Source organism: Pteropus vampyrus, unplaced genomic scaffold (genome assembly GCF_000151845.1).
Source record: "Pteropus vampyrus isolate Shadow unplaced genomic scaffold, Pvam_2.0 Scaffold633, whole genome shotgun sequence".
In the NCBI taxonomy this organism is placed as follows: Eukaryota; Metazoa; Chordata; class Mammalia; order Chiroptera; family Pteropodidae; genus Pteropus; species Pteropus vampyrus.
Window position 1 is genome coordinate 236,288 of NW_011889414.1, and position 27,035 is coordinate 263,322.

At 54.1% G+C, this 27,035-nt stretch overlaps 1 protein-coding gene across 11 annotated transcripts in view; it reads left to right on the forward strand.

The window, feature by feature from the left end:
* The first annotated feature begins 723 nt into the window (after nucleotides 1–723).
* The window catches only part of PHLDB1 (pleckstrin homology like domain family B member 1), a 44,538-nt gene continuing 18,226 nt past the window's right edge, over nucleotides 724–27,035 (forward strand). Inside the window, exons 1-12 of one of the 11 annotated variants that reach the window (XM_023525859.1) lie at nucleotides 724–955; nucleotides 1,287–1,413; nucleotides 1,824–1,914; nucleotides 6,899–6,979; nucleotides 7,635–7,758; nucleotides 8,778–8,948; nucleotides 16,170–16,295; nucleotides 18,013–19,358; nucleotides 21,709–21,990; nucleotides 22,392–22,532; nucleotides 22,647–22,784; nucleotides 25,838–25,993. In XM_023525859.1, coding sequence (XP_023381627.1) covers nucleotides 6,920–6,979; nucleotides 7,635–7,758; nucleotides 8,778–8,948; nucleotides 16,170–16,295; nucleotides 18,013–19,358; nucleotides 21,709–21,990; nucleotides 22,392–22,532; nucleotides 22,647–22,784; nucleotides 25,838–25,993 — 2,544 coding nt within the window. In that variant the 5' untranslated portion in view covers nucleotides 724–955; nucleotides 1,287–1,413; nucleotides 1,824–1,914; nucleotides 6,899–6,919. Of the gene's footprint in view, nucleotides 956–1,286; nucleotides 1,414–1,823; nucleotides 1,915–6,898; nucleotides 6,980–7,634; nucleotides 7,759–8,777; nucleotides 8,949–13,305; nucleotides 13,506–13,612; nucleotides 16,059–16,169; nucleotides 16,296–18,012; nucleotides 19,359–21,708; nucleotides 21,991–22,391; nucleotides 22,533–22,646; nucleotides 22,785–25,837; nucleotides 25,994–27,035 lie in introns of those variants that run through there. The other 10 variants (XR_002778159.1, XR_002778158.1, XM_023525853.1 and 7 more) reach the window with 10 other exon arrangements.

A 27,035-nucleotide genomic window follows, 5' to 3' on the forward strand; every position in this document is an offset into this window, starting at 1 on the left:
GGGGCGGTAGGTCTGTAGTCCCTGAGTACTCTAACTGTGGGAACATGGGGACTTGACACTGCTGGAGTGAGGACACATTGCACAGAGCCTTTAGCATGTGGTCAGCTGATCCCTGGCCTGGGAGGACAGAAGTTGAATGCTGTTTCCCCCACCCCACCCCACCCCACCCCCGCTCCCGCCTCAGCATCAGCTGCCTCCATGGCTGGCTTGATTATTCCCTGAAATTCCTCTTGACCAAGATGGTAAAGAAGAGCAGGGAGCTGTGCAACGGTTTTAAGTGACAAGTCTCTGAGGTACCCCAATCTGAGCCCCTTCCCTCAAATGCTAGGTTTAGGCACACAGGACACTACAGTTTTGGTTTTGTTTTTCTTTTACCAGAATAGCCTGAAAATTACTGTTGTGATCTACCTCGTGCAAGGTGGTCAGAGTCAAAATACTTTCATGAGCCTCAAACAGTATGAAGAAAGGAAGAATAAGAGTCCCCACCCCCAAATCCTGGAACTTCTTGGTACAGCACATACTGGAGCCTGATTGTTCAACCTGTTACTTATAGCAGGTAGCTGCTATAGTGTCCTTCCCCTCCCCCTTAGTGTCCATTTCCTGGCTCCAGTCAGTTCCAGCCTCCAGCCCTGGGGGCTTCTATGCTGGCCCTGTCAATGAGTGACCAAAGATTTCTGCAGTTCAGCCTCCTGCTGTTCCTGAGTTAGAGAGAGAAGGCACAAGTTAAAACCACTGAATCAGAACAAGATTTGCCCATCCCAAAGAGGGCAAGTTATTTTCTGCTATCCACCCTAGCTGGAATTTATGCCAGCCTTGGGGGCTTTCTGCTCCCTCCTCCAGTGAGGAAGAGTCTCAGAAGCCCCTCTAATGCAGGTTAAAGAGGTTCAGTCTAGCTAAGGTCAGCTCCCTAGGGCCTCCGCAGTCTGTCTCCTGGGGTAAGAGCTGGCTTTGCAAGGTAAGGATCCACTGTCAGCATTTGATTTCAGGTGGGGGTTGAGATAAAGAATGATTTCAACCAGGCTCAGTTTCTAGTCTCCTCTTAGGTTTTTAGTACCCGCCTCCCCCTGCCTTTTTTTTTCCTTATTAACTTCCTACTCCTACAGAGACCCAGACTGCCATAGGACGGTGTACTCAAATGTGTATCTACAGCTTGCCTCCCTATTGTAATCCAGCAGGTGGGGGTGGGGGGTAGAGTTATTTGGGGGCAAGATAATAATTCCATTCAGCTTCCCTGCCCTTTACAGTTTGCATGGGACTTTAACATGTCTTCTTATACTTATCCTTAGAAAAATCTGTGAAGCCTGAGGTGCAAGGTTATTAACCCCATTTTCAGCTCTTCATGGCGGGGCTTGGAAGAGGGTGAGGAGAAGGGGTGACGGGGACCGACCTGAGTACCCTCGGCAAATGTTCCGGGTATGTTGAGTATGTTGTAGGGCTGTGAATAGGAGGTTCACTGGGAGCCGATGGAGGATTCAGGCACCTAAGATTTAAAAAGGGTGGTGAGGGGAAAGAGAGCGAGAGTAACTGTCAAAAGCGCCCTCTCAGAAGAGCCTTAAAGCCTAGGGGCGGAGGGTGGCAGAGGGTAGTCCGAAGGGGAGAGTGAGGGAGAAGGGGTATGTGTGTGGAGAGCCCAGCTGCAGAGAACAAAGCAGGCGCTGTGCAGGCGGGGGTGGGGGGGGGTGCTGCTAAGGGAAAGGGTGGGGGGACCTTGGGCTCCAGCGCCACAAGGGCGTCTTCTCCCGCTGGCCAGAGGACCGGACGGGGGACGGGGGCGGGGACTAGCAGGGAGAGGGGCGGGACCCGCTCATTTTCCTCCTCCTCAGCGGGCTCCCAGGGAAAAGCCAGTGTCCTCCCCAGCCTAAGGCCGCGGCGGCCGAGCCAGGCGAAGGGACCGGGGTACCCCTCACCCTCCAGGTAAGACTCCTCCCTCCCTCTACGCCTTCGGGTCCCGTTCGCTGTGCGGCTGGAACTGAATAAGCGGAACTCCCGGGGCCTGACAAGAGCGCTCAGATCAGTTCTGGGCTAGGGAGCTCGAAAGAAACTAGTGGGGGAGGAGGGAGTGCCCCAGGTAAGAGCATGGGGACGAAAGGGGCTTTGTGGGGAGTTGGCTTCGCTGCTCTCCAGCGAGTACCTTGCTTTTTGCCCTCCCGAGCCGCTGCCCGCACCGCCACCAGAGGGGGCCCTCACGCTCTCCCCGCACGCTTCCCCGCCCGCGAGGGACGCTGATCCTAGCCCCATCAAGACTCCCCTGCCGGCACCCAGACAAATCCTCGGACAATCGCCTGCACTCCACAGCTCCCCCTGTCCCGCCCACAGCAGGACTGAGAGCCCTGCACCGGGAGGGGGGAGCCCCTGGGGCATCTCCACTCCTGTCCCCTGCCGTGCCGCCTCGACCGACAATGAGGGGTGCGGAGTTAGGCTCGGAGGCAGGAGTATGTTTAGGAGACGGAAGGCACCTCTGGGACTTCCTGGGCCCTCCTCTGAGGCCCCGCGTCTATCGGGGCACCCTGGACAGTGAGTCCCCAGGCCTTTGACACGCCCGGTCCGCATTCGAATCCCTTGCGGAGTTCCCCGGAACGCGAGCTTAGCTTAAGTCATCCGGGCTCCTCCGGGAAGGGGAAGTGCGGGTGGGCGAGGGGCGGGGGGCGCAGTGGGGTGGGCAGAGACCGGAGGCCTGGGAAGGGCTGCCCGACGCGCTCTTCCGCGGAGGCGGGCTCAAGCGGGGGTTTGGACCAGAGACCGCGCCGCACTGTGGAGACCCAGGGCGCCGGGGCGGGGCTGCATTCTGGGCCCGTTAGCTCAGCCGTCCCAGAGGCTCCCGGAGGCTGACTCATCGCAGCGGTCACACACAAACACAGCTCCCCACCACGTCGGATGTCCCGCGCGGCAGACACAGAGCTCCAGCCTGCATCGCCCACGCACACATAAGCAGCACTCCAGTCTCTCATCGCCTGAAACGCGCGGAACCCTTACACATACCCAGAACTCCACACACTCCACACACCCTGCACACCAGCGCAGCCCTCACATGAAACCACATTCACACCTGTAGCACCCACGCTCACGCAGTTCCCGCTCATGCACGCACCATTCTCACACACTGCCGCTACACACGCAGTTCCCCTTCCAGCAGCTGCCCCGCGCGGAGCACTTGGTGTCTGTGGGACTGCGGGTTCCACCAGCCGCGCAAACAAGCGGCTCCTTCTCCCCGCTCCGCCAAAGAAAGGCTGCTTGTCCGGCGTCAGCGGCGGGCGGGGCGGCCGGGCTGGCAGCCCAACACTGCGGCCTTGTCCCACCTGGCGGACACCCCACCTCCACCCTACACACAAATAAAAAGCGAACCCTAGCTACGCTCACGCCTCTCTCCCCGGCTTCGTGTCCTCTCTTCCTGGACCGCCGGCTCTCTCCCCCCACTCCAGGGCCCCCCGTCTGCCCTGTCTCCCCCTCTTCCTTCAACTCCCCGTCTCCCCGCCCCGTGGTTTCCTCTCCACTGCCCTTGGTACCTTGTATTGCTTCCCCGGTCCTCGAAGACCCCGCTGTCTTCAGTTTCCTCCATCTCCATCTTGGTCTCCCTGTTCGTCTACCTCTGTCCCTATGTCCCTTCGCCTCTACATTCTCGGACCATCCTGTTTTCATATCTTCTTCCTCTCCTCTCCGCTTCTCTGCCCACGCCTTCCCTTCCCCGCTCTCATTTTTCTTCATCCCCCGGTCTCCCTCCTCCATTTGTCTCTCCAGATCCCTTCGTCTCCCCTTCCCCGCCTCATTCCTCCGCGGACCCCTCATATTCCTCGTCTACTTGTTCTCTCGGCCCCGGGCCTTTCCACACCTCTTCCCGGCCCCCGCCCTGCTCTGGCGACCAGCCCGCTGGGTTCCCAGCCTCAGTTTCCCTCCCGACTCCTTCCTCGGTTGGCAGCCCTTCCTCAAAGACGAATGTGCGCCGGGAAGGCAAAGGCGGCGACGGGCCGAGAGGATCCCCACTCGGCCGCGCAGGCCTCGGGCCACAGCCGTGCGACGCCCTCTAGGCCACAAGCGCGGGCTGGAGCGGCCCCGCCGGGACTCCGGCGAGCGCCGAAGCAGGGGCTCCGCGGAGGGTCAGGCTTCCTTCCTCTCTGGGGCTAGCCTTGGACCTTTCGTCTGCGGCTTGGTTTGGAGCCTGGACCTCCTCCAGTACCTGTTGGTTCCACACCCTTTCGGCCCTTCCCCAGCCTCCCTCCACCCTCGTTGGGGTGCCGAGAATCCCGAGCGGTGACTCTGGACGCCCCACTCAGCGGAGAGGGCTGGGGACCGGGTGGGGCTGCTGATCCCGCGGGGCGAGGGGGCCGAGGGGCCCGCCGGGAGCGAGGTCACCCGCGCCTCGGCCTCGCCCCACACGGGGCCCTCTCGGTTGTACGTCAACTCCAGACACCCAGGCCTCTGCCACGCTATGCCAAGGAGGTGCTTGGACTTCTGTGCTCGCGGTGCCGGAGGGCTACTGAAAGCCTGCGCTGACCGCGGCGCTTCCCTCCCGCCCGCTAGCTGGAGTGCCGGACTCCAACCGCAGGAGGCTTTCTTTGGCAGCGGGGCGGGGTTTCCCAGAAAGGCCGAGGCGGCATGGCGGGGCGGGCCGGGTAGGTAAATACAGTCCCGGGTAGTGGGCAGCCAGGTCCCACCAAAGCGGGTCTGCCTGTGGCGCGCGCCCGGGCAGTAGAGCGGCTGCACTATCCAGGCCAGGGGTCCGAGGACAGGGCGCCCCCAGCTGGCGGCTCTGAGCCACGGCGCAGCCCCTTTGTGAAAGCACAGCTTGAGTACTGAGATGCGTTGGTTAGGCTGTATCTTTCCACTGCACCTGGATTAGGTTTCTGACCTGGAGCCACAGCCTCGCACCTCCCAATCTCTACATCGTTTTTTGTTTTCTCCGTCTTTCCCCATACCTCTCTCCTTATCTCTCCCTCTCCTGTCATCTCCTTATTCCCTTCTCTCTTCTAATCACTCCCTTCCCAAACCTTAGTCCCTTTACAATTTTTATCTTCACTTGAAATTCTTTGGTGTAAATAAATGTTCACACCCACAGCTGCCTCACAGGGTGATAGTGACGTTTGACAGGCAAAGAAACCGAAGCCCACAAAGGTGAGGTGACTGTTCATGAAGCTCAAACTAATAATTGGCATACTTCATAAAGGATCATTTAATATAAAACCTGAATCTACAGTCACAAACAAGCTAAGTTTTATTGAGGTATAATGTATATACCATAAAATTCACTTAAGTGTACATTCAATTTTTAGTATATTTACAGAACTGTGCAGTTATCATCACAATTTAGTTTTAGAACATTTCTATCAGGCCAAAAAGAAATCTTGTGCCCATTTATTAGTCACTCCTCATTCCAGGCAAGCACTAATGATTTTTTTTAATGACCTGACACTCAGAGATAAGTAACTTGTCCGAGATCTCACAGCTAGTAAATAATAATTGTATTGTTAGACAATAAATGATACTGCCTTACCTTCACCAATATTTATTGTTTTTTCTCACTCCCTCTTGTATATAAACTCCCTATTTGCAACCCACTGTCTCTTGCTTGCCTCTCCTCCCTCAAAGAATGCTGAGGGGTTTCCCTGAATCGGAAGAAGCAGTATACAGCAGTCTATGTCTCTGGAAACTTTTTCCTGTGGCCAGATCTCCAGGGAAAGTGCCAGGCCAGCTTGGGCCTTGGTATAGGTTAAATGGTCTTTGCTCTCCCTCTTCCCAGGCAGATTTGGGGTGGGCCCCAGGCCCCATTCCCGCCTCTCTTCCGCCAGCTTGGGTGGAAATGGTAACAGATGATGCAGTCCAAGCCCGGAAGGGTGGAAGCTGGGAGGGTAAAATTAGTAACTCTATAGCTGAGGCCCTTAGGCCCAACTGCCAGAGTCAGGCACTTCTTGGAATGCTAGCTTCTCCCCCACTTCCTCTCCAAGTTACCTTGTAGATGACTAGAAGAGAAAGTGGGGGTGGGGGGGTGGAGATCCTGCCTTTCTGGGTCTCCTTCCCTACTTTCAGCAACATTCTTCTCAGCTTTCCCCAGTAACGGTTCAGCAGCAAATGAGTTCTTAGCAAGTTAATGAGGGGATGGGCATGTAGGCACACAAAGGTTCTTCCTCCTGTTTCTCAGGTACCAAAAATGTAAGCCAGGGAGAAAGAGATGGGTTTGGAAGAATTCAAGTTCTGGCTCAAATCTAATTTACCCTTTACAACACCAAACAGGTTAAGACCCCAAGAGCCCTGTATTTCCAATATTAGTCACCACCAAGTTGTTGTCGTTGTTTCCAGTAGTGTGGGAGTGAGATTACTTTCTGGGGAAAAGAGGGTGCAGGCATATAGAAATATAGAAATGGCAAGAATGGCTGAGTTTTTCTTATGTCTCCTTTAAGAAAACATCCTATTAAAACCCCTGGTAAAAGAAACAAAGGGAGAAGAAAGGGAAAAGTCACTGGAGGGAGCTCAGTCCTGCCACCCACCTGGGGGCCCTCTGGCTACCAGTGTCCTTGGAGGGGGTTCCTTGGATTCAGCTTCTCCCACTAAAGTAGATTTTCCCCACCCTGCTTACAGCTCCAGATGTCTGAGGGTCCTCAGCTGCCAAGACCTGAGTCTTGGGTGTCAGAGGCAAGAAAGCACAGAAATATAGGTTGGGCCTTATATGGCTTTCTGTGCTTACAGTGGCCTAAGGGTCAGGACTAACGTGTGGTGTGGTATCCATGCTGTGGCTGAAGATGTAGCACTGCCTTCCCCCAGAAGGCTCCTGAGCTGCCTCCACTTTTCCTTTGGCATAAATGTGCTGGAAATGACAGTGCCTGGTGGTACCCCTGCCGAGAGCCCTGCCTACTCCTTTCTCTTTTCTGCTCTGGCCTCCCCACCTCACCAGCTTTTTGCCGTTCCCTAGGAGCTCTAGAGACCCAGGACCATGGACAATTTCAATAGGAACCAGGTAGGCCCTGGATGCAAGACCCAAGTAATGGTGCAGGTGAGTGGGGTCGGGGCCATTGGGTAAGAGGGCTGTTGGTGAGAATGGGTTTGGCTCCTCTATCCACCTGTGGTCCCTGCCCATGGATGACAGCTGCAGTTCCTCTCTGCCCTTCCTCAGGTCCCAAGCTTATTAACAGCTAAGTCTTTATTTGAATCAAGTTAATTGGTTTACCCAGAAAATATCCTTTGAAAGTCCAGAAGCAGTTTACAGATTGACCCTGAGCTGTATTTCATGCCCCTGCCCTCTCTTGTGATTTAGTTTAACCGGGGCAAGCATTGGCCAAGTGGATTGCTACAGATAAGTCTACAGGACAAGTCTTGATTGGCTCTCCTTTACAATACCCTCTCCTCTTATCCAGTACCTCCCTGCTCCCCTTACTTTCTCCTTGTTTCTGTCTTAATAGACAAAAGGGTCAGTTAAGCCAAGACTCGAGATAAATCTGGTGGGACGAGTTAGTGGCCTAAATTCAGATCTAATTACAATTTAGTGGAATAATGCTCTGTGCAAGATTTTGTGTTAAGACTTTTGACATCCTCAGAGCCCTTTGGAAAGGGCAAGTGCTGGAGAGAGTACTGGTGTGACTGGGACTAGGGTGGTAAATTACTAGCCTGGAGTCTCTAATGATGCTCAGCCCCCATCCCTACTCCTGCAGAAAGGACCCTTGGACCTGATTGAGACAGGCAAAGGGCTGAAAGTACAAACAGACAAACCCCATCTGGTGAGCCTGGGCAGTGGGCGACTCAGCACAGCTATCACCTTTCTGCCGCTGGAAGAAGGTAAGTTGAGGGGTGCCCTTCTGCCACCCTTCCATTCTTACAGACATTCCTGTCCTAGGGCCCAGGCATGTGTTAGGGCCCTTCTGCTATCTGTTGACAGTGTTAACCTCCCCTATATGGGAGGCTGTGCCACTCTACCCCACCAGTTTGCTTCCCTTGTCTCTGCCTCCACAGACTGCGTGCCCTCTTTGGTAGATAATCTGGCTCATAACAAGGATTAAAGATCAGTTTAAAAACAAGGAGGAGAGCACTGACACAGGATAGCACATTGCTTTTAGCAACTAGTATGGCCAAGAAGAGAGGGGGCCTTACTTCAGGGCAATGCTTGGCATGAGAGAAGGTACTGGTAGAGAATGGAGAGAAGGGAGTAGTAGGGGCAGACCTTTCAAAATAAGGCCCTGGCATAGCCCTTTCACTTTGCAGCTTCTGCCCTTACTCTTCTCTCCTGGTTACTCTTGTTGCCTCGGTGATACTACATTCCCTACATTCTCTAAATACCAGTCCCAGGGGCTCTGCCAGGGGAGGGTCTGTTCACGCAGAAGCAGTGAGGGTAGGGTTGCACTAAAAAGAGAGGGAGTAAGGGAGGGCAAAGGTTGAAGGTGGCAGAAGGGAGGGAGAGAATAAAGAGAGAGAGAAGGAGATTTAGAGGAAAAGCAGTGGGGGCGGGGGTGGAGGGGGCGGGTATGATGAAGAAGACAAAAGACCTAGGGAGGGAGAGTTGGAAGGACTAAGGAAAGGTCTGCAGAAAAGAAACCCCCCTTCTCTATTCTATCTGTGGAGTCCGAATACTATTGTGGTCTTGGGCTTCCCATTTCTGGTCTAGCATTTTCTCTGCCTGAGAAGAACTTCTACCACTTATTGTCAGAACCAGGCTCAGAGGCCCAAAAGGGGTGGCCAGTGTTGGCAGTGATTCTCCCTAGAGTAAGAGGTGGAAATATATTTCTACTGTGGCTCTCCTTGCCCTGTTCCTGCCTTCATAGCCTGGCAACCCTCTGACTCAGTTTGCCTCCTATTTTCAGGGAGGACAGTGATTGGCTCTGCAGCCAAGGACATCTCACTGCAGGGTCCGGGCCTGGCTCCAGAGCACTGCTACATCGAGAACCTGCGGGGCACCCTCACCCTCTACCCTTGTGGTAATGCCTGTGCTATTGATGGACTCCCTGTTCGACAGCCCACCCGGCTCACTCAGGGTAAAGTTTGATACCCCAAAAATAGGGGACTTCTGTTTAAAAGCTTGTGCATAATAGGTGCAGGGGAAGCCTGCTGTGTTTGTTGCCATGGTAAATGCCTGAGTGGCCATATTGGGGATGGGGTGTTCAGGCGCATCTGATGTGCCTAAACAATACCCCAAACCCCTTTGTCATCCGGACTTGTCTTCAGCCTGCTTTTCCTTTCTGGTCACCCCCATCTTTCTTCCCTACACCACTGGAGAGAGAAGAGGTTCCAATTTCTGCTATCAAAAGGCATGGGGAGTGGTGCAGTGGTTATTAGCAGTTGTTAAGGGAGAGCAATTGGAACAGCAATAAGGAGAACAATGGGGAGCTGTGGTCTGAAAAGCTGTACAGGTCAGGGAGAGGAGGACAAAACCCCCTGAAGGGGATTGGGCAAGGGCAAAACATGATTGCAAAATCTGAGGACATGCCAACTCCTGTTAAAAAGCTGTTGACAGTAGATTTTGGGTCATGAATATGGTTACCACTCTGTTTCCCAAAGCAAAAGGCCATTCTATTGTGTAAGGTAACTCTAAAAACTGGGCTTCTAGTTACTATGGTGACCAGGCAGGTAAGGTTTTGACCCATGTGGCACTTTGACAGAACAAATGTGTCAAATTTGTTCTGGGCATCAATTTCTATGGTTAATCATCATATTAGGGGAATGAGAATTGGGCTGGAGTACAGGTAGGGTTAACATGAGGATGGGAGTTTGGGGCTGAGCCTGGCTCTGAGCCAGAGGACTGATATCCTGGCATCGTTTTCTGGGTACTATTACCTCTTACTGGTTGGAAGCTCCTTTGCAGTAGAAATTCCACTCGGTTCACTGTTTCCCCTCCCTCCTTCTGTTCACACCCCTTGGAGTCTCTTTAAATGCTACTTCCTTCACAGCTGACCCAGTAGGCCCAACCTTGCCCTACTCCTTTCCTTCTCCCCTTGGGAGTGTCAGGTGGACAACTGACTTCAAGGAGGCAGGCCCACCACCAGCAGCAGGCAGGCCCTTGTTTCCTCCAGGGCTTCTAAGTCTCTGATTCCTGGATGAGAAGAGGAATCCCCATATATTGGGACTTTGGCTGTGATGCCATCTGGTTCCTGATAGTCCTCTTCAGTCTCCAAGAGAGTATCTTTCCCAAGATTTGGGCACATGGAAGTGAAAGCAGCAAGGAGAGGTTGGGGCAGAGTTCAAAGAAGGCTAGAGAAAGAGCCCATCCCTTCCTACGCTGGCCCCAAATCCCTCACATTCATGGGCAAGAACATCATTCCCCTATGTTGTGAGCAGGATAGAGGAACCGATGCTCTGTAGTCCTCTCCTGCCCACTTTTCCCAGTGCATCACTTAGCTCCCTGAGAAGAGGGAGGGCCTGGGCCAACACGGAATTCTTAGGCATTTCCTGTGGCCCCAGTGACCCCCAATTCTTCCCTGGCCAAAAGTCTACCCTGCCAAGTATGTACCCTCCTACTCTCTTCTGACCCTAAAGCCCCTTCCCTTTTTCTCCCTCCCATCCCTATAACCTTCTTGTCTAGACTTGCCTGTCCAAGAAGCTTGGCAGCCTGGCAAGGGGTAGGCAGAGGCACAAAGGAATGGGTGTTCTTCTCCCAGCGCTCCCCCTCCCCTAGGCTCCAGGAGCTGAGGGTTTCCTTGTCTCATCTCTGGAGCAAGGCACCAAGCCCAGCCCTGCCTGGCCCCACTCCGGACATTCTTGGGAGTGCGTTTCCCTGGAAACTGGGTGGCTGGGGGTGGGGCAGGGTGCATGTGCTATCTCTGTGTGTCTGGAGTGTGTTTATGTATCTCCGGATGTGTTTGTGACTCTGGGCTTGTGTATCTCTTGTGTTTGTGTCTTTCCTTGTGTTTATGGATCAGAGTGTTCAAGTGGGGGGCAGGAGTAAACTCAGGACTGATGGTACTCCTATGTGTCTATGAGAACTCATTGGCCACATGCCTATCTGTGGGCATACATGCAAGAGGATCATTTTTCCTGTCTTGTTCCCCTGATCCAACCTTGTAGAGGGGACATTCCTCTTTGAAAAACAGAGGGCTACCCTAGAAACAACAAAGAGACTGCTCTGGCTGGGCCAGGCCTTAGATGCATCATTCTGGGCACTGTGCTCAGCCATAGGCAACTTGGAGAGGCACACAACATGACTGACAGAGATGGCAGTGACAGGCTCTTCTAGCAGGAATATGCCTGGGCCATGGATAGGGGGAGGTGGGCAGAAAGCAGATGCCAACCTTTAATTAGAGCTATGGACATGGGAACCTGAAGTGAGGGAGCCAGGAAGATCTTGATTCATATCAAGGTATCTTGGTACATCCCTTGCTGCCTTCTTCTTTACAGAGCAAGAGGTGGAACTGGGAATAGGACCAAGGAAATGAGGAATAATCTTAGTCTGGGTTTAGGCTGCCCCACCCTGGGACCACGTTGCCAGACCACATGAAAGATCTGGGAGAGGATAGGAGGGGAGGGCCCAGAAAGCCACACACTCAGGGCCCACACTGTCTAGATGTAGGTCCCCATCCACTCCCAGCATTTGCTGTCAGCCCTTTTATCCATGTCTCCTCCACTCCCTAAGTCCCTCATTGGTGGATAGGGGCTTGTGTGAGGGCCAGCAGGGGAAGCTCCCTGGGACATGGCTGGGAGCCAGGGTTCCTGGGTTATCCAGTTGCCTCCCTCTGAGATCCAAGATGCTGAGCCCTTTCTTTCCCACCCAATTATCAGTTATTCCTCCTGTAAAATGGGAGTGAAGCCTTCCAACTGTCTTTTGTTATAAAGCTGATAAATATCTTGACTAATAAAGTTCAAAGGAAGGAGAGAAAAAGCAAAGGCTCCTATCCTAGCTCCCCAATTCTTGTGCCTGCCTCCTGCCCAATTTCTCACTGGCAGGTATCCTCTCTGTCTGGGTCTGTCCAGCTGGCCATCGCAGTTTCCAGACGGATGAATCACTCTTCCCGAGAAAAAAATGTTTAAAGGCTCCCCCTATTTTGCATTTCTTCCTTTTCCTTCAGAAGGCAAATAAGATGCATGTACACGTGTGAGTGTGTGAGTGTGTGAGTGTGTGTGAGTAGTATGGTAGCATGGGTAGGTGTTCAGCAAGGGTGGAAAAATCTTGATTATTCCTGACTTGATTATTCCTGACTTTTGATTTCAGAGTTTCTCCAGGGACTGAGTGAAAGGATATCTATGTCTGAGTAAGTGTGTAACTAAGAAGTGGGTTGGTGCCTGTGGGGTTGTGTGTGTGAGAGATGGCATGTTTAACTGAGATGTTTGTGTGACTCAGAGTGTGCATAGCCAGAGGTGTTTGTGTGACTGAGCAAGTATTGGTGTGTATCTGAGAGAAAATGTAGATGGCTGTGAGTGCTGGTCATATTGAACGTGTCTGAGAACACAGTGTGTTCCTTAAGGTTCTGGTGTTGAGAGACCAGGTCCCTGGAACAGGAGGAACTCTCTGGGGCCCAGGCTGGGTGGTAGGTTCTTGCCTGGCCCAGAACCTCATCCTTCCCCTGGGAGCTTCAGAGGCAGGTGGCATTGTGTTTCCCAGATGGAAAGCATACCTCAGTGAGGCGGGAGAGCTCTTTGCTGGGGTTAGTACAACTGGTGATTGGGTTGGAAGGAGGTAGGGTTGGCATCTGGAGCCCCAGGGAAATGGGCTGACTCAGAAGGAGCAGTGCCTTGGTCTAGCCTGGGTAGTAGGGTGAAGTGCATTGCTGGGAGTGCGGAGAGGGGAAAAGGGGCTGAGAAGAGGAGGTGTTTAGGATGAAGACAGGAGCTGGGCTCAGTGTTGCTCACACTGCACAGAGCACTGCCTTGACCTGAACTCGCAGCCCAGGAGGGACCTTGTCACAGTGGCAGACTGAGAGCTGGACCTAGTGACCTATCTGCGAGTTCCGTTCTTCTCTCTGATATATGGAGCCATGGAATGTCAGATTTTAACCCCTGCTATATTTGAAGCTAACCTCTTCTTTCTGTAGATAATGCCAGAGGGTATGACTAGCCCAAGGTGACCAGCCAGTCAAGGCTGGGCTGGCCCCATCCCAAACCTCCGGTTACTTCCTACCACAGAGGACTCTCAGTGAGACCCTGCTTCTCCTCACTCCTGTCTTCTGGCTCTCTCCTCCTGACTCTTTACCCTCTGGTCTCTATATTTACCTTTCACCTTTATTTCTGTCATCTCCCTTGAACCTTTCCACCCTGCCCGACTTCTCCTCCGGCCCCTTGCACCAGAATCCCAAACCTGCTCCCTCCCCGTATCCTCGCGCCCCGCCCTCTCCATCCCGCTCCCCTCACCGCTCCTCCATCACTTCCTCTTCCCCTCCTCCTCTCCTTTGTCCCTCCCCCTGGCTCCCTTCCCCCGCCGCTGGTGGCCGGTCCGCCCCTCCCAGGGCTTTGGAGGCTGCTAGCTACCGCGCTGCTAGCTGCTCGGAACCTGGAGTGGGCGCGCGGGAGGTCGGCCCGCCCCCTCAAAGGCCTGGGGCGGGCCGGGACCTGGATGGAGGGTCCGAGCTAGTGGGGGCGAGCGGCCCGAAGGTCCCGGTTCTGCGGTGAGTCCTCAGCCGGGGGCCTGCCGCAGCCCCCAAGCAGCTAGGCGTGGAAAAGCGCTGGCTGGGCGGGGACTGAGGCGGGGGCGGGCGCGAGCAGGGGTGGTGGTTCTCTGGCTCGTCTTTGGGAGCTTGAGGCTGTGAGACTAGATTGTGTGAGCCTTGATTGTGTGATCCTTGAACATTTTGAGTGGGAGGCCTGGGCTTGGGGCCACTCCTCAGTGGGGCAAACTTCATCTTCTCTAACGCTAGACAATCTCTTCCATAGGACCCGCCTCCGGATAGGGTTGAATGAAACGTCCTAGTTAGGATGAGGGGACCCTGTGTTACGGCTAAGAGGTGTCTCTGATAGAAAGGGCCAAGGCCCTTACTTCCGCCTTCCCTTCATCTTAGTCTCTCTTTGGCCAGTCCATTCTATTTGTGTGGCCAAGAGGGCAGTGACTGTGCTCTGTGAGTAAGTGAGCACGTATGCCTGTGTCTGTATATTTCTGTGTGTGTGTGTGTGTGTGTGTGTGTGGTGTTTCCCCCCTGTCTCTCAGAGATAGAATGGATCCCCACCCCCGTTTTTTTTTCCCTCCAGATGTGCAGCTCCTCTCCTCCACCCACCTGCACACTGCTTGGCCCTGAGCCCATTTGGGGATTGAGGTGGGGGCGGGGCTCGGACCACAACTTTGCTTGGATGAGAAGGGGTTCTTTGGTTTCCAGAGTGGACTGACTTTTGGAGGTGTGGGGCAGGAGCAGGTAGAGAGGTTTCTTCCCAGAAATAGGCTGGCCAGGCCCCTGCAGGCATGGGACCAGAGTTGGGGCCCCCTGAGTGCAAATAGAAAGTTAATTTGGGCAAGAGTTGGGCTGCTCTCAGTCCTGCTGCCCTCTTGCCTGCTCTATTAATACAGATCCAACTTTGCTGCCTAGCATCACCTATTTATAGCCTAGAGGCAGCATAGCCACACCCCCCTGTTTGGAGTGTGAGGAGCAGAGAAGGGGGCAGGGAACTCATAGCTGTAGTGGCAACGCTAAGGGTCTCTAGGTGCCCACAGCCTCCTTGAGTGGGCCTTGCACTGATGGGCTGGAATCCACCCAGACTCCCCACCTCTTTCCCAGCCTAGACTGTGTGGTCAGGCTCCTGATCCCCCTCCCCCGCATCAACCTAGGATTGAGTGGGTCTGTCTAGACCCTGTGAACTCATCATTAATTAGCACATTAAATGGCTGAAAGGAGGAGGAGGGGCCGTTGGGGCTTTTTCTGAAACAGCTGTGGTTGTAATTAGGTGGACTGGTGGTTGGCTATTATTTATTTCCATTATGATTACCCTGGGATCAGCTTCTCTGATTGGTGACTTGGCAGGGAAAGCTTCCCCCTCTCCTAACCACCCATCAGCCTTTAGAACTGTTGGTGCCTGCCTGGGAGGGCCCAGAGATGGGCCAAAGAAGTAGGTGGCTTTGTCCACTATAGTTATCTGCTATGGACTTCTCAGTCTGCTAGGCCTGCCCTGCCAACAGCAATGCCTTGCGTTCCAGCAACAGGCTTTTCAGTGTGGGGCCTGCTAAGGTACCCACGTGGCCTGGGATGCCCCATGTCCTTGTGGCCTGCTTGAGCTGAACTGTCTCAGCGTCCAGGAATGTAGACTTCCCTGCCAGTCTTAGCTCATATTGGCATGAAGTTTGGGGTGCCAAATGGCACCAGACTGGGTAGACCAGAGGCTGGGGGCAAGGGCCAGGGATGTGAACAAATTGGAATATTGGGTGGAATATAGGGAGTATGAGGGTTCTGGTTTCTTCCAACATAGCATCTTTTTCAGGAGCCCTCTAGCACCTGGTGTGGCCAGGAGGAGGAGTTCTGCCAGCCAGGCCTAGGTGCCTTTGGCACACCTGCTGCTGTGCACACTCCCAGTGCCCCTGGCTACATTTTCCGGCTTCCGCGTATCCTCCTCCTTCCATGCACTCACACTTCCAGGACAGGACTGGACTTGTGTCTGCTGCCTGGGAATGTGCTTGGCTGAGCCTAGACCCACTGGCCTAGGCTTGGCTACATTCCATGGGGAGACGTTGAAGGATGTCAGGCCAGAGGGTGTGTTGTCAGAAAGAGAGTGGTGGCCACTCCTACCGTTGGAGCCAGGAAGCAATTTCTGATCCCTGTGGGGACATCTGAGTGATCTGTGGTTTTTCCCTGTCCCCCATCCTAGAGCTTTGCTGTGATCCTGGAATTTGTTACCTTTCTAACTTACCCTTCCACCCAAGGGACCGATAGATAGTCATGGGTGCAGGCTGGGTTGAAGAGATGAGCATGTCCATGTTCTCTGAAGAAGCTTCTCCATTTACAGAACATTTTCACATGCACTGTCTTATTAACTCTGCGAAGTCAGTGGTATCGTCCTCATGTTTCTGATGAAAAAACTACACTCAGGGAGGTGAAGTAACTTCACCTGAAGATCTCTGAGCTGGTAAGAAGAAGACTTAGGACTAGTACTTGGATCTTGGGACTCTGCCCTGTGCTATTGAGCCCTGCCAGTGCCTGTCTCCAGCACAGGCGAGGTCAGGCGTGGACCTTGTGGATACTGTAAGTGCAGGTGGAGATGGCTCTTTGGAGCCTGGGGTGAGCCTGCTAGTGCTGTGGGGTGAGGGTTGCCTTACCCCTGCCTCCCCTTCTAAGCATTTTCTTTCCCTGAAGGCTGTATGTTGTGCCTGGGTCAATCTACCTTCCTCCGCTTTAACCACCCGGCTGAAGCCAAGTGGATGAAAAGCATGATTCCTGCCGGGGGCCGTACTCCTGGGTCTCCGTACAGTCCTGGCCCAGGTATGTACCCAGTTGGGGCAGGAGATTGGGTTGGTGGTAACCCCTGGACATTCTTCCTCTTCACTCACTCTAGCCACTCTTGTAGTGTCAGGGCAGGACAATACCCATGATCTGGGCTTGCTACCATCTGCCATGGGCCAGTGGTGGAGAATGCCAGGCAGTCTGGCTACTATGAGAGAGCCAAGAAGTGCTGCTTGGCTGAAATTGGGAAATTGGGAAATTGGGAAATGTGCCTGAGAAATGGAGGGCTCTGGCAGCCTGTGTCCCGTTGCTCTGGAAGATACAACCTCAGCACCTGGGACCCTGACCCTCTTGTGTTACAGCCAGGGAGCCTCACCCCAAGGGGCAGAAGGAAGCATTAGGCTGAACCTTTATAAGCTCTGGTGGGTCCCACCTGCTGGTGATCTTGTCCTTGGGCCCTGCCCCACCCCCAGGCCATGCCATACCAGGCCATGCCAGCTGATGACTCAGTGGAGCAGCTGCAGTTTATGTGTGAATTATTGATCCCCAGAGGAGAGCTGGTGATTGTCTCAGGGAACTGGCACAGCTTCCCTCAGCCCAAGTGCTTAGGGGGTCAGTTGTAGACCAGGAGGCTGCCAGTGAGCTTCCTCTCTGAGACTTTGCATGGGCATTCGGATGGCTGTGGGATGACAGGTGTCAACATAGTATTGGGACAGGTGGACATACATGTCAGGTACACCTAACAGAGTGGCATTGGTGGCTTAAGTGAATAGTCTAGGGATCTGAGGAAAGATGGGTGGTCACTGGAAACACCAATATCCATGGTAACCCCTTCGAATGAGGTCCTCTACAGTCCCCATAACTTTGGACCCAAACTCAGTCTTGCAAAGCCTTTCCCTTCTCCTCCTCCACCCCTCAGTCTTTTCTAGCCTCTTGGGAGCTCAGAAGCCTGGGCTCCCTGTCCACTCCCTGGTTAGCTTTATCCTGCCTCCATCCTAGCCTTGCCATGCTACTCCCTCAGTTTTTTAGGGCAGTGGTTCCAGGGACTCCTGGTTGGTTGACCAGGACTAGGGCAGGGCAAAGGCTGGCTCTTGCTGGTGTGGCTTAATAGGCTAATTGGAGGCACTGAGCTGCACCTAAGTGCTAGTCGCCTGGCTTCCAGGAACTATCAGTTCCCTCCTTTGCCTCCGATTGTACAAACTGGTGCAGCATATACCCCTTGCCCATCCTTGGAGGCTTTGTGTGTGTTTTTTCCTGGTCTTGGTTGCTGTGTTGGGAGGCCCTATTTCCTATTAGACTGGAACCCACCCTGGAACTTTTGGCCAGCTTCATAGCTGCCCCCATCCCTTTTGCAGAATCTTTACTTGTTCTTCCTAAAGGAGAGGTATAGGAGGTTGGAGAAACTAAGGCAGAGAGGAACCTAGTCTTGGGATGAGTCAGTAACAACTAGGCCTAGAAGTACCTGGCATTATTGCCAACTCTGTACTAAATTATAAAATGTTAGAGGCAGAAGATATTTGCCCATCCTCTTCCTTTACAGAAGGGGAAACTGAGGACAAAGTGACTTGGGTAAAGTTGCACAGCAGGTCAATGGTAGAGCTAGCACCAGAACCCAGATCTCCTGGCTTCTTCTCTGAAGTCTTTGCAGCCCAACTTTGCTGGAAGGAGGTGGGGTAGTGCTTATGCTCTTATGCATATGCAGCTCCCCAGAATCGAAGACCAGGGCCTGAGGCATCTTTGCATTTCCCTTGAGCAGAATCAGAAAGCCTGGTGAATGGGAACCATACCCCACAGCCTGCAACTCGGGGACCCTCTGCCTGTGCCAGCCACAGTTCCCTGGTGAGCTCAATTGAGAAGGACCTGCAAGAAATCATGGATTCACTGGTGCTAGAGGAACCTGGAGCTGCTGGCAAGAAGCCTGCCACAACTTCCCCACTGTCGCCGATGACTAATGGTGGTCGTTACCTGCTGTCCCCCGCAACCAGCCCTGGTGCCATGTCTGTGGGTTCCAGCTATGAGAACACCTCTCCAGCCTTCTCTCCACTCTCCTCACCAGCCAGCAGTGGAAGCTGTGCCAGCCACTCACCCAGTGGGCAGGAGCCAGCATCTTCCACACCCCCACTAGTGCCTGCCCGTTCCTCTAGCTACCATCTGGCCCTGCAGCCCCCACAGTCCCGACCTAGTGGTGCCCGCTCCTCTGAGAGCCCCCGGCTGGGCAGGAAAGGGGTTCATGAGAGGCCTCCCAGCCCTGGCCTCCGGGGTCTGCTGACAGACAGCCCTGCATCTACTGTCTTGGCGGAGGCCCGCAGAACCACTGAGAGCCCCCGGCTATGTGGGCAGCTGCCTCTGGTGGCTATCAATCTGAGTGAATACTCGGCTTCCGGTGCCCACAGTCAACCCACCAGCATTCCTGGCAGCCCCAAGTTCCAGTCTCCAGTCCCTGCTCCCCGAAACAAGATTGGCACACTTCAGGACCGCCCTCCCAGCCCTTTCCGTGAGCTTCCAGGCGCTGAGCGGGTATTGACAACCAGCCCCTCACGCCAGCTGGTGGGCCGAACATTTTCAGATGGTTCAGCTACCCGCACCCTGCAGCCTCCTGAAAGCCCCTGCCTGGGCCGACGGGGCCTGGACAGTATGCGAGAACTCCCTCCCTTGAGCCCGTCTCTGTCCAGACGAGCTCTCTCCCCCATGCCCTCCCGGAATACTCCAGATCCCAAACTAACTAGGGAAGTGGCAGAGAGTCCCCGGCCGCGGCGCTGGGCAGCCCATGGGACTTCACCAGAGGACTTCTCCCTGACACTGGGGTCGCGGGGCCGGAGGACACGGAGCCCCTCACCCACACTCGGGGAGTCCCTGGCACCCAGCAAGGGCAGCTTCAGTGGCAGGCTGAGCCCAGCTTACAGTTTGGGCTCTTTGACTGGGGCTTCGCCCCGTCAGAGCCCCCGTGCCCAGAGGAAACTCTCCAGCGGGGACTTACGGGTGCCTGTCACTCGAGAGAGGAAAAATAGCATCACGGAGATCAGCGACAATGAGGATGACCTCCTGGAGTACCACCGGCGGCAGCGCCAAGAACGGCTTCGGGAGCAGGAGATGGAGAGGCTGGTGAGCAGATGCCGGGGAGTCTGTGGACATCCACGGCAGGGCCTCTGCCAGGGTGTGGGCAGGCCAGCTGGCAGAGTGGGAGGGGCCCATGTGCAGGGCCTGTGCTTCTCAAGCTTTCCCACTTCCAAGATACATAGTAGGGACCAGTATCTCAAGGTTCTGGTGCCCTGAAGAACTTTTTTTGAAGTCTCTAAGGCTTTAAATTCCTGCTAATTTTGCATTTATTCTATAATATAGCTTTGGTTTTAATGTATAAATTAAGTTTCACATTATTTACCTGAATTCAGGGAAGCTCTAGGAAAACATACCACATTTATGGTTGAGGTTTTGCATCTCTCAGTTTGAGAAGCAGGTCTTAATGATGAGAAGGCTGAGGCCAAGAGAGAAGAATGGGTTTGTCCAAGGTCACACAACAAATTCTGGCAGAGGTAGAATTAGACTCCAAGTCTCCTGTCTTTCCAAGTCTTGTTCTTTAGAAAAGCCCCTGGTCCTTCTTTCTTGCTTCACTTTGGCATCTATTAATGGGTGGGGTCATCTGAGAATTTGGGCAACAGAGAAGAGGAATAGAATAGGATAGGCAGCCCCTGGCTTGACCTGGGCCAGCCAGTGTAATTGTGATTGTGTGTACTGTTGTGCATTGGGGGCTGGGTGTGGCTCTGGGCAGCTGTCCTAGAGATAGCATCTGAGCTGGATGGGGGCTGGGATTCACCAGATAGCACAGGGAGCTCAAGGGACTCTGGTGTGTACACACTCGAGCATATGTACAGGAGAATGGATTTTGCCCTTTCTTTCTTGTGAGCAGAAGAACCAGGTTCCTAGGGGAACCAGGGACCCTGGGATTGTTTTGAGGAGAATCAGAATTGAGGTTTGTCTGGACACCCTTTCAGAAGAGGTAGGGACAGCTTTGAATAAGGTGAGGGTGTCGGAAAGTGTTTATGTTGGGTGAGAGAGAGATGAGGCAGGATCTCCAGTCTTCTGTTACTGTATCTTCCCTTCACTGTCTAGATGAGAAAGCTTGGTCCACCCTAGGGGCTCATCTTGGAGAGGGGGCAGTGAGCCTGGCAGAGTAGTGGGTCTAGCCTCCCCCAACTCCTCCATTCAGACTCCTCACCCTTGCACATAAGCACACACCTTACCACCAGCCCTGACCTGTCCCACCTGCCACTTTAAATCTTGGAGGCTGCCTGCCCTGCCCCTCCCACCTCACCCAGGCTACTTATCTGGGTCCTGGCGTAAGGGCGGGGGCACTGGCCCAGCCTCCTGGCTGCTGAGGCTCTGTTCCTGTTTTGTTCTTTTTGCCATGGAACTGGGCAAGCAACAGGAGGGAAGCTGGGTAAGTGTATGGGGGCTCATGGCCAAACTGTACATTGTGAAAAACATCTGAGGTAGAGGGACCCCAGAGAGTCATGGGCGTTATGAATGGGAGAGGGGGACACAGACCTGGAGCACGATTGTACTTTCCCTCCTAGGCCCCTGGGCAATATCTGGGTGTGCTGTGTGTGGGGATGGAGCAGATTAAGTGGAAGGGCCGTGGAATACTCATGGGCCTGGTCTTTTAAGGGCATGTGACCACTTACTCTGTCAGGAAGGAGCCAGGAGCCGAGGGCTGCCTGAAAGTGAATTGGAGTTGAGGTGAAGATGAGGAGGATTATGGCCCATGTCTGTCTGGCAGGCTGTATACATGCTGAGCACACCTTTGTGCAAACTGTGCCCCTCAGGTCCCTATGGATCCGTGGGTCTGTTTTCTAGCCCTGTGTGTCAGTCCCTACCTGTCTGTATGCTAGACAGTGTTTATCTTTGTGAGTGTGTCAGTGTGCCTTTGTACATGTCAGGGCTGGTGTCTTTGTGTGCACCTGTCTGTTAATGTAAGTCCAGGGCACAGGTTGTATCCTTGTGTGTCAGTGCTGGTATGTGGGGGTCTCTCTGTGTGCCTTTGTGTCATGGATTTTCATGTATCTGTGTCAGCATGAACACCTGAGTGTTGATCTTTGTCTCATCTGGTCTTTAGTCTCTTTACCAGTGTGTGTTCTTATGTATGTCTGAGTGTGTCCTTGTGTGTCCACAAGGAAGCCCACCCTAGGATAGAATGAGAAGGGAAAGGAAACAGGAAGACGGGAGGGGTTAGCCACATGGGCAGGTGGCACAACAACCTGGTTCCTCCTGCTTACTTCTGGGGCATCCTCCTTCTCTCTGCCTCCTCAGACCTTGGGGTTGGGGCTCTCCTGACTCGCTTCTGAGTCTTGAGCCCCAAGTATCCTAGTTCTCTCTCCTGATGACACTGTGCCTAGCTTTAGCCCCACCAGGACCTTGCCTCCTCCCACTCATGCCCTGCTCTGTCTACCCTTCCCAGGAACGCCAGCGCCTGGAGACCATCCTGAATCTGTGTGCCGAGTACAGCCGGGCTGATGGGGGACCTGAGGCCGGAGAGCTGCTCAGCATTGGGGAGGCCACTGCAGCATTGGCACTGGCAGGCCGGAGGCCCTCACGAGGCCTTTCAGGGACCACTGGGGCCTCTGGGCGGAACAATGAGGAGCCTGGAAGTGCCACCCAACGCCTGTGGGAGAGTGTAGAACGCTCAGATGAGGAAAATCTCAAGGAGGAGTGCAGTAGCACTGAGAGCACCCAGCAGGAGGTGGGATATAGGGGGCTGGGTGGGATGAGGGGGCCAGGGTCAGACCTGCTAAGAGGCAGGGAGGCAGGCATATGTGGTGGATGCCAAGGCCTAGTGATGGAGAAGTAATTAAAGGATTGAGTTTGAGAAGAGATCAGGGATGAGAGGTGTAGAAACGAGGCAAGGAAGAGAGGGAGGTGTTGATGAGTTTACCAAGCTATAAATATGCTTTATGACTTATGTTTCCTTGGGGCTCCACCCAGGCCTGACACTCAGTGGTAAATCTTTATTCCATTCGAATGAACCTGCATTGCTCAGTTCAGCTGCCCTTTCCAAGTACCCTGAGGAATGGGGATCCATTCTCTTAGCATCATCTTGGAAGGCTCTATGCTTCTCCAGCTGATGGCTTCTCTCCTCTCCAGCACGAAGATGCACCTAACACCAAGCTCCAGGGAGAAGTGTTGGCCCTGGAAGATGAACGGGCTCAGGTGCTAGGGCGAGTGGAGCAGCTCAAGGTCCATGTGAAGGAGCTGGAGCAGCAGCTGCAGGAGTCAGCTCGAGAGGTGAGCCATGAGGGCCCTGGCTGGACTCTTCCTCAGGCAGAGTGAAGGCCCCCAGTGTGGCCTGAGTCCAGCTGCCTTGACTGGCCTTGATGTTGACCCTGGTGTTGTCCCCAGGCTGAAATGGAGCGGGCGCTGCTGCAGGGGGAGAGGGAGGCAGAGCGGGCACTGTTGCAGAAGGAGCAGAAAGCAGTGGACCAGCTGCAGGAGAAGCTGGTGACTTTGGAGACAGGCATCCAAAAGGAGAGGGACAAGGTAACCGATACCTGGCCTGGCTCAGTTCTAGGGGCCAGTGTCCTGGGAGAGAAGGAGAAATGCTTTCTCTGGGGCCTCTCACCCCTTTCCTCATCATCCTTCCTGCAGATCGGGTGGTCTCTGTGCCCCTCAGGGACAGGGGCCTTGTCCTCTGTGGATGGTCCAGCTTGGAAGGCACTGCGGGCTGGGCTGGTGTCTGGGGTCTCTGTGCTGCGTCTGGGTGCCTGGGTGCCTGCCATTCTGGGCCCTTCATGGCTCTTCTAGGAAGTACCAAAGCTCTTTCTTGGGCAGTGAGCACAGCCTGAAGGACTGGTGTTGGGGAATGATTTAGGTTTGTGTCCCTCCATCTGGAGAACATTTCCCTCCAAGCAAGCATGCCTCAGGTGCTCAGGACATGGTCTTTGGGAGATGGCCCTCAGGTTTCTGCTTCCCCTGAGCCTTCAGGATCTGCAGCCTCCCATCCCAGATGGTCCCAGCTCCTTCCCCTGCCCCTTTCAGATTTCGTGCCAGCCTGCAGGGGCCACTTCATCCCACAGGGGCCGTGCCAGCCACGCCCAAGATGCCCGACAGTATGCCAAAAGCTCTGAAGTGGTGAAGGGCCATCTATTTCTGGACTTGACAGTATTTTTCCAAGAATTAATTTTCCTGCTGGATTTTTGAGAGTGTCCTTCTCTGCCTCTCAGTTTTGAAGCTCTTAAAAATACTTTGACAATCTTCCCCTTTTTTTGAGCTTTGGCTCTGGCCCCCAAACCACACTCCCAAATTCTGTGCCAAATTAACTCCACGCTTACCAAATAGGCCTGCACTAACGTCCCCTCTAATCACTGTCCTGGGCTCTCCGCATGCCCCTAACTGCCAGTGCCACCCAGGCAGGGCTGAGCCATCCTGCTTTTGCACTAACTCCATGGGCACCTCTGTGCCCTTGGCCTCTTCCCCCTAATGTGGCCTTCTTCCTTTCTTGATGTGGGACCCCAGGGTTTTGATCAGAAAGGGGGCACAGCTCAACCTTACTCAATAGGGCATTAGCAGGATGGGGACAAGGTTGGAAGGAAATGCTTGGCTGAGGAGCTTCTCAGAACGAAGAGCTCTTCCTACTTTGAAAAGCCTGGGTGCTGCCGCCACAGACTTGGAGGGACCTGCTGTCCTCCAGCCATCTGCTTGCCTACCCTCCAGAGTGGAGGAGTCAGGAGGTCCAGTTGTGGGGGCATGGCTTGTGAAGGGCCAAGTCAGGGCTCCTGCCACACAGTGGCTACCCTTCCTACCTTCCCCCTTGGGGCTTCCGAAATTCAGATAACCCAAGGCGAGGGTGGGGATGGGTAACCTCTCCTTTTCTCCCCTGAGTCATCTAGCACATACAATATTATAAAGGCTGAGTCCAAGTATAGGGAAGTGCTTGGACTCTGAGAATTGGCTTGATCAGGTTCTCCTCTCCAAGGATAGGGGTGGGTATAAGGGCGGTCGAGGCAGGCTTCAGCATAGGGTCTTATTCCTGGTTGAAGCTCAGCATTTTAGAAAGAACCTTCCTAACCTCATTTTTCATTGACCTGGCATTGCCTGGAGTTCTCTCTGAGCCCAGTTATTTGGAGTGGTGGTGGTGGTGGTGGTGGTGGTGGTGGTGGTGGTGGTAGTGGTGGTGGTCTCACTCAGCTTCCCTCCCCAGCCCCCAGTCCATGGTCCCACTCTGGCTTTGGAATCAGTAGTCACAGTTTCTCCTCTGTCTGTCCTTTGGAGAGGTGACTCACCAGCTCCTCCCCTTCCCCCTCCCTGCCCTCAGAGGTGTCATCTCGCCCCAGACAGAGCCATCCACCTCCTCTCTGTACCCACTCCTAGGGCTCCTATTACCATGGCAACAGCTGAACTAATTGCAACCCTCATCCAGCTGAAGTTCAGCCTACTGTGCCAGCACCCTACCCCCACCATGGGCAGGAGGGAGGGAGGCCAAGGGAGTTGGGCTGGGGTCCCCTCCACTGCACTGCTGTAGCTTTAATGTCCTCAGCTCCTGATTCACACTCAACCCCCGGATTTAACCCTCACTCTCTCTACTCTTTTTCCCAGGGTCAAATTTTGGTCTCTGGGCAGTGGAAAGGGGGAGGTACAGGAGCTAGAGGCTTTTCGTTTATGTTGTAGAACCACCTTGGCCTTGACTGGTTTGGAGAGAAAACAGAGGGCCTTTTCTTAAGACCTACCCAAATGTTTCTAGTTCGAGGGACTCCAAGAGACCAAAATTTCTACCTGGGTTTCACACCTCTGCCTGCGGTACAGCATCCCCTGCACCTCTGAGTCCTGCCTTACACCTCAGCTCCTTGCTTCTCCCACTCTACTTCTTCCCTCTTTATTTCCTCTTTCTGTTGTTTTCTTTCTCTTCTCATGGTTTTCTACTCTTTTATTCCTCATCTTTTATCTCCTCTCTCCCACTCCCATTCCTGCTTTCCATTTCTCTCTCTCTCTCCTGCCCTTTTGCCCCTACCCCATGGTCCCTACCGCCTGCCGGGCCGGAGTTGAGGAGTGTGTGTTCTGTTTCTCCCCTGCGCCCCGCCCTCCCCTCCCCCTCCCGCCGACCAGGAGAGGGCGGAGCTGGCCGCAGGACGAAGGCACCTGGAGGCCCGCCAGGCGCTGTACGCCGAGCTCCAGACGCAGCTCGATAACTGCCCCGAGTCAGTGCGGGAACAGTTACAGGAGCAGCTGAGAAGGGTCAGTTTCACCAGCCCCTCTTCCCCGGCCCTGAGGGCCACCTGCCCAGAAGAGAGGAGAGCGGTGGGACAGGACCACCTGGGCCCTGCAGTACCTGCCAGACACCAGGGTCGGTACTGTGGTTTGGAGGGGACACGGAAGGATTGGGGGTGGGTCTATTTTCTTCTTTCTTCTGCTCCAGGCAGTGATGCCCTGTGGAAGGGGCAAAGCTAAGCAGAAGAAAGCAGGTTGGGTGGGGGCAGTTTCCTTCCCCATTTCCTTGGGTCCAACCCCCAGAACTCACACACCTCTGTGGCCTGGGCTTCCAGGCCCGGAGTGGTATTTCCGGCACCACCCAACCCCCTTTGTCACTGTTGTTCAAGGAGGCAGAGGCCTTGGAGACTGAGACAAAGCTCTTTGAGGACTTGGAGTTCCAGCAGCTGGAGCGAGAGAGCCGCGTGGAGGAGGAGCGGGAGCTGGCGGGCCAGGGGCTGCTCAGAAGCAAGGCCGAGCTATTCCGCAGCATCGCCAAGAGAAAGGTGTGCCCCACCCCTTTCCCTGGTACACAGTGCCGGGTGGAGTTGGAGGCCAGTGACCTGGGTTTGCATCCCAACTGATGAACTCATGAAAAGTTAACGTCCCCTTTCTGAGCCTCAGTTTCCCCATCATAAAACAAAAACAGTAATAGGCTGTTGGCGAGAATTAAACAAGGTGACGTATGTGAAGATAGCATAGGATATGATCTTAGTAAGCACCCAGCAAACAATAGCTATTGTTATTAAGCCTTGCCCTCCCCCCCGTCCCCCACCCCAGAGTCTTCCCGTGGAAAGTGGATTGGGCTCGCATTTGGACCTCAGCACTGGCTGGGCAGGGAAGTAAAAGGTGGAGATGGAGGAGGAGGAGGCTGAAGAGGCTTGTTCCTGCCCTGGTAGAGCTCTCTGTTGGATGGAAGTTTTGGGACAAAACTTCCAATACAAAAACCTGAGATCTGAAGATTAGAGCCAACCAGGGGTCCTAGAAAGACATCACCCAGGTTCCAGCCTTGGCTCGACCCTGGCTCCACTGAGCCATAAAGCAAAGGGATTGGGTATTGTATCCTGCCCAGTCCTGGAGCTCCAGATGCTGTGATTTCTCCTGATCTCAGCCAGAGCAGAAGAGGGTGGTGGGGCAGGGATGTGTGTGTGAATGTGGGGAGTAAAGTTGGGAGGAGACTTGTGTTAAATAAGAGTTAGGAAGATGTCAGGGAGGAGAATGGGATGATGGCTCAGGTGGCTTACATGCTCATGGCTGAGACTTGCATGTCCATGCACACACATGCATGCTTGTGCAGTTTGCCTGACTGTGGTAATGGATGGGAGGTGAGAGCATTGAGATCTGGGAAGTGTGTCAAAAAGTGGTGAGTTGGGTGCATTATGTCTAGCCTGTGTTTGGGGTAAGTGGAGAGCTGCTGAACTGCCCCCGGAGTTCAGATCCCTTGCTTCTCTCCCTGAGCTGCTCTGCCTTACAAATGCATCCACTAACAGATGTGAGGCAGATGCAAGGAAGGAAGAAAACTAGCATTTCCCCAGCACGTGAGTGTGT